The sequence below is a fragment of the Oncorhynchus gorbuscha genome, linkage group LG03 (assembly GCF_021184085.1).
Source record: "Oncorhynchus gorbuscha isolate QuinsamMale2020 ecotype Even-year linkage group LG03, OgorEven_v1.0, whole genome shotgun sequence".
Lineage (NCBI taxonomy): Eukaryota > Metazoa > Chordata > Actinopteri > Salmoniformes > Salmonidae > Oncorhynchus > Oncorhynchus gorbuscha.
Genome location: NC_060175.1, coordinates 42,602,040 through 42,617,671, shown reverse-complemented (window position 1 = coordinate 42,617,671; position 15,632 = coordinate 42,602,040). Strand labels below are relative to the sequence as shown.

At 42.4% G+C, this 15,632-nt stretch overlaps 1 protein-coding gene across 8 annotated transcripts in view; it reads left to right on the top strand.

Annotated features, from left to right (window-relative positions):
• The first annotated feature begins 581 nt into the window (after nucleotides 1–581).
• The window catches only part of LOC124031401 (membrane-associated guanylate kinase, WW and PDZ domain-containing protein 3-like), a 155,175-nt gene continuing 140,124 nt past the window's right edge, over nucleotides 582–15,632 (top strand). For all 8 annotated transcript variants that reach the window (XM_046342600.1, XM_046342595.1, XM_046342599.1 and 5 more), the window contains exon 1: nucleotides 582–1,709. In XM_046342600.1, the coding sequence (XP_046198556.1) occupies nucleotides 1,403–1,709 (307 nt within the window). In that variant the 5' untranslated portion in view covers nucleotides 582–1,402. The remainder of the gene's footprint in view (nucleotides 1,710–15,632) is intronic.

Below are 15,632 nucleotides of genomic sequence, written 5' to 3'. Positions count from 1 at the left end.
ACTTCCTCTTCCAATTAGGTAACACTTTATTTGGATAGTCCATCTGTAGATGCTCTACAGACTATCAGTAACATGTCAACTATCTACTAACCCTTATCCTAACCCTAACTATATACTTAGCAAGCAAGCATTTGTTTATCAACAGATAGTATAACTACAGATGGACAATCCAGACTATCCAAATAAAGTGTGACCTCCAATAATAATGTGGGGAGGTGAAAATAATGAAAAACGATTTACCAAATCTATTAATTTTAAAATATTTTGTCATTATCATTCACCTGGTAAGACAAGGCGTGAAAATAATTTTGATAAGATATGATGGGGGGTCACCTGTTTGCCAGGGAGGCAGGCAAAAGTGTAAAGACCCCAGGTTTATAGCCTTTATTTTAATATTTTAATACGTTGGATTCTATTGTGGCAAATTGTGTATTGACCAAAGGTTATACGCTATTATACAGTTGAGTTATGTAGGCTACTATTATATAAGCCTGCTAAAAGTGACCCACTATATTGTGTATGCAAGACTTTTCAGTGTTCATTCTGCTACAATACACCGAAGGATGGAGCCTGCCGAAAAGGTTGAGTTGAACGACGCGCAGTGACATCTGGGCGTTTCGAGATTCACGCATCTCGCTTGGTGCTACCACGGTGCCAGGTGTGTTTAAACCTGTGGCGACGGATGGGGTCGCGGTTGTCACTACATCAAAACGCGTAGGATCCGAACTACCACCTGGAACGATAATAAATGACCATTAAGTGAATGATACGATAGAAAACGGCTCGTGTCGTCGTTATGTTAGTCTAGTCACAGGTATAAAGGCACTCTCGTTGACGCACTGTACGGTTTACGATTCTAAATCTCCGAGCAGATTTGTCTCTCACGCAGTATGGTGAGGTGAGTGGATACCTTGTTTTGACTATTTACAGCCAAAGGTTTCGGAAAAAAGAAAAAAGAACATTTGATAGGGTGATGGGGAGGCTAACACGCATTTATGCATTAATTTAGACATTGTATTGCTTTCTTGTTTATTGTTTTACGCACATAGAACACTCGGAGTTTTGCAACGGACATACTTTCAGTGGCACAGCCAGCTACTGGGGTGCTCGTACTGGTTTTTATTGACAGTGGTGCTACTCCAGGATTACTGTGGTTTATTCCTGGACAATATTACATTTATTTACACATCACCGGGAATACCTCATCCATGACGCAGGCTGGCTCCCAAAAGTGAATGATCAATTATAACAGAGAAATGAAACTCCGACCAGAACCAGGGAATAACTCGAGATTAGAAGTCTTTGTTCGACCATATTTGCTCCTGCTTTAGTGCTTGTGAAACAAAGCAAAACCAAACAGACAATTTCAGATCAGTGACAGACAACATCAAAAGGATACAGTATGTCCAGAACGCTGAAAAAGAAGAAACATTGGTCCAGCAAGGTGCAGGAGTGTGCGGTGTCATGGGGAAGCCTCGGAGAATTCGGCAATGTGGTGGAGGTGCTGGGGGGTGCCGAACACGGAGAGTTCCCTTACTTGGGCCAGATGAAGTTGGATGTGATGGTGTGCCACGTCGGGAGAATGCCCTATTTTGGGGACGTTTTGTTGGAGATCAACGGAACCCCCATCAGTGGACTTACAAACCGCGACACGCATGCAGTCATTCGCCACTTTCGGGAGCCCATTCGTTTGAAGACTGTCAAACCAGGTGCGCCCTCGTTTTCCTTTAACTTTTGTGCCATTTTACATCAAGTATTTGATATGCAAATTTGGCCTCGCTTGACATTAACATACGCTCTATGCCAGAGTAGTCTACCAACTACCAGTTGTAGAGTAGTCTTCCAATACCCTGTGTAGATGTCCTGTAGTAAGTAAGTACATATCTTTTATGGGGGTATTTACCATTTATTCTAACCCCTTTTCTCTCAGAGAATGAATGTGCATACTTATAGTGCAAGGTTATTATACAGCTTATTCTAGCTACCATGCAATAACACAATGTAGTGCCCTTTGTTGAATGTGTTGTAGTGTCTTTGTTGAATGACTACACAAGAATCATGCGGAGGAGTCAGTGTCCATCACTTTCTGGGGCTCATCACATACCCCATTCGGCTTTGGGTGTTGGTCAAGTCTGATTTAATGTTCTTATGCCCTCAGAGAAATCCCCTTTGTATTGTGTTATTGATAAATGACAATGCCACTCATATTGCTGGTTGCGATAGGAGTGGCATGGCAAGTAATTTGACAGAAGCACATCTGCCATTGATATGACATGACCTCAAACAGTGATGTGTCTGTCATTTAACCCCCTCCACAGACATGGTCCTTACCACTGCCTCTTAAAGGCTATATGCTGGTTTCATGAGTTCCTTTCTTATGATCCTATTGGAACCCTGGTTTCTGCAGTCTATATGCACTCTGAGGAGTAGGGCCTCATGGGTCAGCCAGACTGGAAGGTTGGCTGTCTGTTTATCTGGTATAAAGGAAGGGGATGACTGGCTTGTGGTTGTGTATTTGAACTGGAATATCTAAACAACAACTGAGACTGAGTCTTAGGCCTCCAGGCCAGTAGCCCTGAAGATCAGCTATGTTTGGGAGAGTGAGTGTGTGTGTCCACTGCACAACTTAAAGCTCCTCGCACCACGCTCTATGCCCCACCAACCAAGGATGATTAATAAAGGGCATGGGAGGGAGAAGGAATCAGCCCAGCCTTTGGATCTAGGCTCAACTCCCACACTGTGCTGTTTTTGTTCTTAAGCTTGTAGTGATGGCAATATTCCTTATTCCCTACTTCAAATTCACCAATCACCAGCAGCAACAACAACCTGAGTTAACTCTTTACCAGTCCGTGAATTGTATCAGTCATACATATGATGGGTCACAGTGAGGGCTTGAACTGTCTTGTGGAGGCTCTTCCATAGAAATGTACTTGCTGCCATAAAGGTCAAAACTCTCATAATGAACAGCTTTTTGTATGATATGTATATGTAATTTTATGCTATAATAGTATGTGTGTGTGTGTCGTGTGTACAATCGTGTGCGCCTGTGTGTACAATCGCGCCGTGCGCCTGTGTGTTTTGTCTTTGCACACATAGATGCACACACATGCGCACACAGTGTTTCCTGCACGGTAAGCTCATTTTAAATTCACATCTCTTGCATTATTGAGGCAGTGAGTGTTACTGCCTCCACGCTGATGGGGGGCGGTGCGGTACAGGGTGGTGTGGTGGCGATGGGCCTGGAGGATCAGCTGTTACCAGGAAGCTGTGGCACAGCACGAATAGTTGGCGGGAGAGGAGAGAGCAGAGGGAGCTGACAGAGATTGGTGCACTAGATGTTCTACTGTTGCTGTTCCCAGGATCCTCTTCTCTCTCTCCTCTGGAACCTGGAGCTGGTGGACTTCTTTTATCTGCTGACAGCAGAGAGGAAGAGCTAGGAGGAGGAGTTGGGAGTGTAGTATGAATCACTTTTGTGTGGGAACACCTCTGAGTATGAATTAGGCTGTTTGAGAAGGGTTGAATCCTAATGAACCTGCCTACATGTTGGTTAAAGTAGCTACTGTAGTAGGGCAAAGCTGTGCTGGAAAACATTGGTAGTGGTGCTCATGTGGAGGAGTGTGACTGAGGAGGCATTGTGAGAGGACAGGAGGAGTCTCCATGGAAGTTGTAGTTATGGAGCTAACGAAGGCCTCAGCCTGCTTCTACTATTTAATGCATCATCAACACCAATGAGCCATAAGGCATCCTTCACACACATATAACCCACTTTGTTATGTAAAATAGCACAGAGAGCCAAAGGCTAGAACCTATGTTAGATGGCATGTGTGCCAGTGGAGGCTGCTGAGGGGAGGACGGCTCATAATAATGGCTGAAAAGGAGCGGATGGAATGGCATCAAACACATGGAAACCATGGGTGTTTCTAAATATGCATACTACTGTGCTCCAAGGGCATTCTCCGACGACTTTCTCTTGAGGACGTTCTTGTGAAGACAAGAGTGTGAAGAACGCATAAAACATTACATTTGAGAAGGACTCGCACTTTCCCTACCGTGTTATCTCAGGTTTCACCTCCCCATTTACTGAACCTTCTTCTAGCCAGGACAATAGCAACAATAGACAAAACAAGAGATACACAAAGCAAAATTTTACTTCATAATTATCAGCTAGATATTATGTTAATTGTAATAATCTAGCTCTCCAGCTAGTTAAACAGACAAAAATGACCTAAAACTAATATGATGCAAGGTAGATGTACATTTGTCATGGCTAGCTAGCCCTATTGACATATGGACTTACCCATTCTCTGAACCATCTTCCAGGACAATGGCAATAGAGATATACAGTGGCAAGAGAAAGTATGTGAACCCTTTGGAATTACCTGGATTTCTGCATAAAGTGGTCATCAAATTTGATCTGACCTTCAACTAAGTCACAACAATAGACAAACAAAGTGTGCTTAAACTAATGACACACAAATGATTGTATTTTTCTTGTCTATATTGAATACATAATTTAAACATTCACAGTGTAGCTTGGAAAAAGTATGTGAACGCCTAGGCTAATGACTTCTCCAAAAGCTAATTGGAGTCAGGAGTCAGCTAACCTGGAGTCCAGTCAATGATACAAGATTGGAGATGTTGGTTAGAGCTGCCTTGCCCTATAAAAAAACACCCACAAAATTTGAGTTTGCTATTCACAAGAGGCATTGCTTGATGTGAACCTTGCCTCGAACAAAAGAGATCTCAGAAGACCTAAGATGAAGAATTGTTGACTTGCATAAAGCTGGAAAGGGTTAAAAAAAAGCCTTGATGTTTATCAGTCCATGGTAAGACAAATTATCCATAAACGGAGAAAGTTCAGTACTGTTGCTACTCTCCATAGGAGTGGCCGTCCTGCAAAGATGACTGCAAGAGCACAGCGCAGAATGCTCCATGAGGTTAAGAAGAATCCTAGAGTGTCAGCTAAAGACTTACCAAAATCTCTGGAATCAAATCAAATCAACAATTCAAATGTATTTATAAAGCCCTTCTTACATCAGCTGATGTCACAGTGCTGTACAGAAACCCAGTCAAAAACTCCAAACAGCAAGCAATGCAGGTGTAGAAGCACGGTGGCCAGGAAATACTCCCTAGAAAGGCCAGAACCTAGGAAGAAACCTAGAGAGGAACCAGGCTATGAGGGGTGGCCAGTCCTCTTCTGGCTGTGCCGGGTGGAGATTATAACAGAACATGGCCAAGATGTTCAAATGTTCATAGATGACCAGCAGGGTCAAATAATAATAATCACAGTGGTTGTCAAAGGTGCAACAGGTCAGCACCTCAGGAGTAAATGTCAGTTGGCTTTTCATAGCCAATCATTCAGAGTATCTCTACCGCTCCTGCTGTCTCTAGAGAGTTGAAAACAGCAGGTCTGGGACAGGTAGCACATGTGAACATGAACATGTCAGGGTTCCATACCCGCAGGCAGAACAGTTGAAACTGGAGCAGCAGCACGGCCAGGTGGACTGGGGTCAGCAAGGAGTTATCAGGCCAGGTAGTCCTGATGGAACATGCTAACATCTCTGTTGACGAGTCTACGATACGTAAAACACTAAACAAGAATGGTGTTCATGGGAGGACACCACGGAAGAAGCCACTGCTGTACAAAAAAAAACATTGTTGAACAATTTTTGCAAAACTGCACCTGGGATGTTCCACAGCGCTACTGGCAAAATATTCTGTGGACAGATGAAACCACAGTTGAGTTGTTTGGAAGGAACACACAACATTATATGTGGAGAAACAAAAGTCACAGCACACCAACATCAAAACCTCATCCCAACTGTATGGTAAAGGGAGCATCATGGTGTGGTGCTGCTTTGCTATCATCAACGGAAAAATGAATTCCCAAGTTTATGAAGACATTGCAGGATAATGTTAGGCTGTCTGTCTGCCAATTGAAGCTCAACAGAAGTTGAGTGATGCAAGAGGACAACGACCCAAAACACAAAAGTAAATCAACAACAGAGTAGCTTCAACAGAAGAAAATACGCCTTCTGGAGGGGCCCAGTCAGAGTCCTGACCTCAACCCGATTGAGATGCTGTGGCATGACCTCAAGAGAGCAGTTCACACCAGGCATCCCAAGAATATTGCTGAACTGAAACAGTTTTGTAAAGAGGAATGGTCCAAAATTCCTCCTGACCATTGTGCAGGTCTGATCCGCAACTACAGAAAACGTTTGGTTGAGGTTATTGCTGCCAAAGGAGGATCAACCAGTTATTAAATATAAGGGTTCACATTCTTTTCCCACCCTGCACTGTGAGTGTTTACATGGTGTGTTCAATAAAGACATGAAAATGTCAAATTGTTTGGTGTTATTAGTTTAAGCAGACTGTGTTTGTCTATTGTTGTGACTTAGATGAAGATCAGATCACATTTTATGACCAATTTATGCAGAAATACAGGTAATTCCAAAGGGTTCACATACTTTTTCTTTGCCACTGTACACAAAGCAACCGTTTTAATTCATAACTATAAGCTAGCTGTATGTGAATCGTAATAATGTAGCTATCCAGATAGTGACCAAAAACTATGACCTAAAACTAATATTATGCAAGATAGATGTCAATTCTTCTTGGGTATGCTAGCTAACAATTCTTTGTAGCTAGCTAAGAGTAGTATCTAGCCAGTTAGCCGTATTAACTAATTATGGGCATACGATCTACAGTACGTAGGCAGATAAACATGCCAATATTAACACAGCATGTATTTATTAACATATCAAGATAAAATATTGTAGTCAGCCAACATATGAGATGTGAATAGGCAACATTTCATTCCGAAGTCGGAGTGTATATTCTCTCATTTCAACTAGAATAATGGCTGCCATTGATTTCAAGAAATGTTGCATTGTTTTTTTTACGTGGTTGTATCATATTTCTTGCATACTTTCCATTGAAGCTTGCATCGATGAATGCTTCAAAATATGTACAAATGGAGTACGCATTCAAGAAATGCCCTCCGTTTTACATAATTTGACCCTCACATACTTCAATTTTGCGTGCTCGGAGCACGGTAGTATGCATTTTGAAAAACATCCCATGTGTTTGATGTATTTGATACCATTCCATTCCAGCCATTACCAGGAGCCAGTTCTCCCCATTTAAGGTGCCACCAACCTCCTGTGATGTGTGCTATTATTCAATAGAGAATCTATGTAATGATGTGCATGCTGTGTCTGTCTACAGTGGGTCCCACTGTGCTGAAGGCAGTGTAGCAGCCTCTGTCTTTCACACACGTAACCATATTTCACATTACCTGCTGATTACACCAATATAGAGGAACGTATCCAATCCTTATTTGTATTTTTTTTACCCCTTTTTCTCCCCAATTTCATGGTATCCAATTGGTAGTTACAGTCTTGTCTCATCGCTGCAACTCCCGTACGGACTTGGGAGAGGGGAATGCAGAGAGCCGTGCGTCCTCCGAAACAACTCAACCAAGCCACAATGCTTCTTGACACAATGTCCACTTAACCCGGAAGCCAGCCGCACCAATGTGTCGGAGGAAACACCGTACACCAGGCGACCGTGTCATTGTGCACTGCGCCCGGCCCGCCACAGGAGTTGCTAGTGCGGGATGTGACAAGGACATCCCTGCCGTTCAAACCTTCCCCTAACCCGGACGACGCTGGGCCAATTGTGTGCCCTCCCATGGGTCTCCCGGTCGCGGCCGGCTACGACAGAGCCTTGAATCAAAACCCAGAATCTCTATTGGCACAGCTAGCACTGCGCTGCAGTGCCTTAGACCACTGCGCCACTTGGGAGGCCCAAGTGGATCCAATCCTGCACCCTGTAATGGTATGCAATAGAGATGGTGGGCGTGGGTTAATCGCGCTAATGCACAACTCATATCTGGGAAGTGGCTCTCCAGTCTCGATAGAGTCCTCCTCTTGACAGGCCCTGCTTTGTCATCAGAATGAGATTTGTGTGGGTCGGTCGCTTGCCAGAAAACTGGAGGGAACACAAGCTGAGAGGCCCCCTGGTTAGGCAGAAACATCTGGCTCCTGTTCTAGTTGGAGAGAGAGTACAGAGCTGAGCTAGCCAGTCTCCCAAAATATGTCAGCAGTGGCACAGAGAACTCCAGGCAATATTGACATCGGAGAAGTAGAGCTTAGTAGCCTAGATATGTACATCAGTCAACATGATGTGAAAAGTTCCTGCAGGCCCAGTACAGTTATATGCTTTTTGGCAACAGGATTTTGGAACGCTTTACACATTTGATAGGGCTTGTGTTGTGTTCCTAGCAGCAGGTGATGGGCCCAGTATGTCAAATTAATCCTCTACAAATAGCATGTTTGTCACATCCTTGTTCAGTCTATCACCAGCAGGCCACTAACACTAATCACCAGCATCCGTGCAACAGAGGGACACGTGAGCCTGTCAGAAACTAAGAAGTGAGCTGCCGCTGTCGCAGTACTAGAGCATGACAATTAGTTTGTGTTTCACCATGCCCAAAGCATCCCACTCTGCTCAACCTTTCCTCATTAATGATTTTCTCTATGTATCTCTCTCATTCTTTTTCAATCTCTCTTTCTTTTCTTCTCCCCCCACACCAACACACACACTTCCCCCCCCCTATTTGCTTTCATCTGGGTGGTTCTGAGAGAATAAATTGTACGCCAGCAACCAGTTGTTCAGGAAAATAAGTGGTTGCCGTGTCAACGAGGAGAAGGCAAAGTAATAATAATCGCTGAATGCGTGGGATATGTTCTTCTGCAGGAGCACTTCTTCTGTAGTCTACTACAATCACCATGGACACCGGAAACACACAAAATCACACAAAATACTATTCTTTAAATATCCTGGTCTTTTTGCTTTATTTTGTTACAATGTGTTTTCATGACATCACTTCCTCTTTTTGCTTCTGTTTCTGCTTCTTTTACCGTCTGCCATCAGAGCCGTAGGCAGCTGCTCAGCCCTCACTGTTGGCTCACCTAACCTTACATAGCTAGCCTACATCACAGGCCTTCCCATATCATCTAGCTCTCAGGAGACATCATCTAAACCTCTCACTTAAGAACACACCAGTCTCACATGCAATGGGGTGTGTGTGTGTTTGTGTGTATGTGGGAGCGGTGAGGGGGGAGAGGGGGATGCACAGAACAACTGGAAAACAAACGAGCGTGAAGTCGATCCCAACCCTACTCCTAGTGCTCAATAATTAATTTAGGCAAGGAAGCTACTCTCCGTACTCTCCCCAGTGTGTGTGTGTGTGTGTGTGTGTGTGTGTGTGTGTGTGTGTGTGTGTGTGTGTGTGTGTGTGTGTGTGTGTGTGTGTGTGTGTGTGTGTGTGTGTGTGTGTGTGTGTGTGTGTGTGTGTGTGTGTGTGTGTGTGTGTGTGTGTGTGTTTGTGTGTGTGTTGCGTGGTGGTGGTATTACAGTAAATCTGTAATGTCTAAAACACATTGTAGTCCCTAGTGCTCTCATTAGTCCCACCATAATTAAATTGGTCCTGCTCTCACTCTCCAGCATTGCCTTGGAATAGAAAACATAAGGGAAAGGAGGCTTATAGTCTGTGAGGATAGGCTGACAGCTACAGCTTCTACTTTAGGAATGGATGATGGCTGGAGCTTCTGAGTCGGGATTGGCTCATGGTTATAGCTTCTGTGTGAAGATTTGACAGTGACAGATGGCTTGATCTACAGTGTGTGTGAATTTACTGGAGCTGCTTCTATATGGGACTGGTTGTATTCTTAGTCACAGAAAAGGAACAAAGAAACATTTCACAATGTTACTTACAGGCACAAAGCATCCTCCATAGAAACAAATGATGCCTATCTTTACTTGATGTAAGATTGAATTGGTTATTTTTGAACCAGACCATAGGTGTGATGATTGGCTGATGAACTCCTGTCCATCAGCAGCCCCTGTCAAATCAAATCAAATGTTATTCAAGCACTGGGGCATAGCTGGGGCTTCTGAGATATCCCAGTCCTCCAGTACCTGGGGAATTACGTGTAACAGTGGCGACATAGGTCACAATGTCACTGTTTAATGAACAATAAGAGACAGAGGAGGGAGGGATAGAGGGAGGGAGAGGGGGAAAGGTCACACAGGAATAGGATATACAGTGCATTCAAAAAGTTTTCAGACACCTTCATTTTTCCCCACATTTTGTTACGTTACATACAGCCTTATTCTAAAATCGATTAAATCGTTGTTCACCAATCCACACACACAATGCCCCATATTGACAAAGCAAAAACAGGTTTTTAGACATTTTTGCACATTTCTATTAAAAAAACATTTTGTTAGGTTACAGCCTTCATCTAAAATTGATTACAACAACAACTGAAATATCACATTTACATAAGTATTCAGACTTTACTCAGTACTTTGTTGAAGCACCTTTGGCAGTTATTACAGCCTCGAGTCTCCTTGGATATGATGCTACAAGCTTGGCACACCTGTATTTGGGGAGTTTCTCCAATTATTCTCTGCAGATCCTCTCAAGCTCTGTCAGTTTGTATGGGGAGCGTTGCTGCACAGCTATTCTCAGGGCTCTCCAGAGATTTTAAGATCGGGTTCAAGTCTGAGCTCTGGCTGGGCTACTCAAAGACATTCAGAGACTTGTTCCGAAGCCAGTCCTGCATTGTCTTGGCTGTGTACTTAGGGTCGTTGTCCTGTTGCAAGGTGAACCTTCGCCCCAGTCTGAGATCCTGAGTGCTCTGGAGCAGTTTTTCATCAAGGATCTCTCTGTACTTTGCTCCGTTCATCTTTCCCTCGATCCTGACTAGTCTCCCAGTCCCTCCTCTGAAAAACATTCCCACAGCATGATGCTACCACCACCATGCTTCACCGTAGGGATGGTGCCATGTTTCCTCCAGACGTGACGCTTGGCATTCAGGCCAAAGAGTTCAATCTTGGTTTCATCAGACCAGGTCATCTTGTTTCACATGGTCTGAGAGTCCTCCAAGTTCGCTGTCTTGCGTTTTACAGAGGAGTGGCTTCCGTCTGGCCACTCTACCATAAAGGCCTGATTGTTGGAGTGCTGCAGAGATGGTTGTCCTTCTGGAATGTTCTCCTATCTCCACAGAATAACTCTAGAGCTCTAGAACTCTAGAACCATCGTGTTCTTGGTCACCTCCCTGACCAAGGTGCTTCTCTCCGATTGCTCAAACTTCTTCCATTTAAGAATGATGGAGGCCACTGTGTTCTTGGGGACCTTCAATGCTGCATAAATGGTTTGGTACCCTTCCCCAGATCTGTGCCTCAACACAATCTTGTTTTGGGCGGCAGGATAGCCTAGTGGTTAGAGCATTGGACTAGTAATTGGAAGGTTGCAAGTTCGAACCCCTGAGCTGACAAGGTACAAATCTGTCGTTCTGCACCTGAACAGGCAGTTAACCCACTGTTCCTAGGCTGTCATTGAAAATAAGAATTTGTTCTTAACTTCTTGCGGCGAGCCATCCCGGATCCGGGATCGTGAATACAGCCTCAAGCTCATTACCATAATGCAACGTTAACTATTCATGAAAATCGCAAATGAAATGAAATCAATATGCTAGCTCTCAAGCTTAGCCTTTTGTTAACCTGTTAGTCCTATAGGGGCAGTATTTCATTTTTGGATAAAAACACGTGCCCGTTTTAAGCGTAATATTTTGTCACGAAAAGATGCTCGACTATGCTTAGAATTGATAGCTTTGGAAAGAAGACACTCTGACGTTTCCAGAACTGCAAAGATTTTCACTGTGAGTGCCTTATAACAAAAGCTTCAGGCAAAACCAAGATGTTTGAGCGACCAGGAAATCAACAGGATTTCTGAAGGTACGTTTTCCATGATCGCCTTATATGGCTGTGAATGCGACAGGAATGAACGGACACTTTCTAGCGTTTCCCCAAGGTGTCTGCAGCATTGTGACGTATTTGTAGGCATATCATTGGAAGATTGACCATAAGAGACTACATTTACCAGTCACCTACCAGTATTTTTCCATCCGAATCTGAGAACAATGCAGGCTTCCAGGAACGGCATTTCAATGAAGAGATATATGACAAAACACCTTGAGGATTGATTCAAACAACGTTTTCCATGTTTCAGTCGATATTATGGAGTTAATTCGGAAAAAAGTTTGACGTGTAGGTGACTGAATTTTCGGTTAGTTTCGGTAGCCAAATGCATAGTAACAAAACGGAACGATGTGTCCTACACAAGAATCTTTCAGGAAAAACTGGACATCTGCTATGTAACTGAGAGTCTCCTCATTGAAACATCTGAAGTTCTTCAAAGGTAAATTATTTTATTTGATCCCTTTGCTGGTTTTTGTGAATATGTTGCGTGCTAAATGCTAACGCTAAATGCTAAGCTAGCTATCACCACTCTTACACAAATTATTGATTTTCTCTGGTTCTAAAGCATATTTTGAAAATCTGAGACGACAGGATTGTTAACCTGTTAAGACTCTAGGGGCAGTATTTCATTTTTGGATAAAAAGACGTGCCCGTTTTTAGCGCAATATTTTGTCACGAAAAGATGCTCGACTATGCTTGGAATTGATAGTTTTGGAAAGAAGACACTCTGACGTTTCCAGAACTGCAAAGATTTTCACTGTGAGTGCCTTAGAACACAACCTACAGGCAAAACCAAGATGTTTGAGCGACCAGGAAATCAACAGGATTTCTGATGGCATGTTTTCCATGATCGCCTTATATGGCTGTGAATGCGACAGGAATGAACGGACACTTCCTATCGTTTCCCCAAGGTGTCTGCAGCATTGTGACGTATTTGTAGGCATATCATTGGAAGATTGACCATAAGAGACTACATTTACCAGGGTCCCACACGGTGTCTGTGTGGAAATACAAAAGTCAGGTACCAGTATTTTTCCATCCGAATCTGAGAACAATGCAGGCTTCCAGGAATGGCATTTCAATGAAGAGATATATGACAAAACACCTTGAGGATGGATTCAAACAACGTTTTCCATGTTTCAGTCGATATTATGGAGTTAATTCGGAAAAAGTTTGACGTGTAGGTGACTGAATTTTCGGTTAGTTTCCCAAATGCATAGTAACAAAACGGAACGTTGTGTCCTACACAAGCATCTTTCAGGAAAAACTGGACATCTGCTATGTAACTGAGAGTCTCCTCATTGAAACATCTGAAGTTCTTCAAAGGTAAATTATTTTATTTGATCCCTTTGCTGGTTTTTGTGAATATGTTGCGTGCTAAATGCTAACGCTAAATGCTAAGCTAGCTATCACCACTCTTACACAAATTATTGATTTTCTCTGGTTCTAAAGCATATTTTGAAAATCTGAGACGACAGGATTGTTAAGAAAAGGATAAGCTTGAGAACAGGCATATTTATTTCATTTCATTTGCGATTTTTAGAAATCGCTAACGTTGCGTTATGGTAATGAGCTTGAGGCTATGATCACGCGACCGAATACGGTGTGGGTAGGACTAAGAGGTTAAGAAAAGGATAAGCTTGAGAGCAGGCATATTTATTTCATTTCATTTGCGATTTTTAGAAATCGCTAACGTTGCGTTATGGTAATGAGCTTGAGGCTGTAGTAATGCGACCGCATGGGGGATGGGTCGGACTATGAGGTTAACAACACTGTCATCTCAGATTTTCAAAAATATGCTTCTCAACCATAGCAAAACTAGCATTTGTGTAACAGTATTGATAGCTATTGATAGCATTTAGCATTTAGCGTTAGCATTCAGCAGGCAACAGTTTCACAAAAACCAGAAAACCATTCAAATAAAATAATTTACCTTTGAAGAACTTCGGATGTTTTCAATGAGGAAACTCTCAGTTAGATAGCAAATGTTCAGTTTTTCCTGAAAGATTATTTGTTTAGGAGAAATCGCTCCATTTTGTGCGTCACGTTTAGCTACTAAAAAAACTTGTATCCAGGATTGTGTAAATCTATCCGCAAGCTCATTAGCATAACACAATGTTAACTATTCATGAAAATCGCAAATGAAATGAAATCAATATGCTAGCTCTCAAGCTTAGCCTTTTGTTAACAACACTGTCATCTCAGATTTTCAAAAATATGCTTCTCAACCATAGCAAAACTAGCATTTAGCATTAGCGTTAGCATTTAGCGTTAGCATCTGCAGGCAACATTTTCACAAAAACCAGAAAAACATTCAAATAAATAATTTACCCTTGAAGAACTTTGGATGTTTTCAATGAGGAGACTCTCAGTTAGATAGCAAATTTTCTGTTTTTCCTGAAAGATTATTTGTGCAGGAGAAATCGGTCCGTTTGGTGCGTTTGGCTACCAAAAAAAAAAAAAATTCAGTTATCAAAATGCCAAACTTTTTTCCAAATTAACTCCATAATATCGACTGAAACATGGCAAACGTTGTTTAGAACCAATCCTCAAGGTGTTTTTCACATATCTCTTCAATGATATATAGTTTGTGGAAGTGTGCTTTCCCCTCAGAATCCCATGGCAAAATGCCTGCAGCTGAAGATTACGCAACAATTTAGACAAAGGACACCGGGCGGACCCCTGGCAAATGTAGTCTCTTATGGCCAATCTTCCAATGATATGCCTACAAATACGTCACAATGCTGCAGACATCTTGGACGAACGGCAGAGAGCTTAGGCTCATTCATGGCACGTTCACAGCCATATAAGGAGACGATGGGAAACAGAGCCTCAAAAATTCTGCTCATTTTCTGTTTGAGGTTTCATCTTGGTTTCGCCTGTAGCATGAGTTCTGTGGCACTCACAGATAATATCTTTGCAGTTTTGAAAACGTCAGAGTGTTTTCTTTCCAAAGCTGCCAATTATATGCATAGTCGAGCATCTTTTCGTGACAAAATATTGTGCTTATAACGGGCACGTTTTTTAAAATCCAATAATGACATAGCGGCCCCATAGGTTGAAGAGGTTAACTGACTTGCCTAGTAAAATACATTTTTAAAAATCCTGTCTTGGAGCTCTACGGACAATTTATTCCACCTCATGGCTTGGTTTTTGCTCTGACATGCACTGTCAACTATGGGACCTTCTATAGACAGGTATGTGCCTTTCCAAATAATTTCAGGTCAATTGAATTTACCACAGGTGGACTACAATCAAGTTGTAGAAACATCTCAAGGAAGATCAATGGAAAAGGATGCACCTGAGCTCAATTTGGAGTCTCATATAAATGTTATACATTTGTAAAGATTTTAAAAACCTGTTCTTTCTTTGTCGTTATGAAGTACTGTGTGTAGATTAATGGAGGAACTGTTTTTATGTAATCAATTTTACAATACGCCTGTAATGTAACAAAATGTGGAAAAAGTCAAGGAGTTTGAATACTAATGATTTTGGGATATTTTGGGATATTGTGAGAGTATTTTGCCAGTCATATAGAGAGTCCCTGTCTTTTTCTCCCTCTTTTTTAGTCAGCATCGATGGTAAGGCCAATAGCTATTGCATTTGCCATTTACTCTTGTCGCGACCTTATCGTATAACCACATTGCTTTGTCCTGAAGCAGTGCATTCGCTTCTAATGGAATAATTTACTGAAATATCACAATCATTCATTATGTATTTTAGAATAAACAACATAATAAAGTGTGCTCACCAGGGCTGGTCTTCATTAGGTTGGGTTGAGAGATGTATTGTGTGTGTCA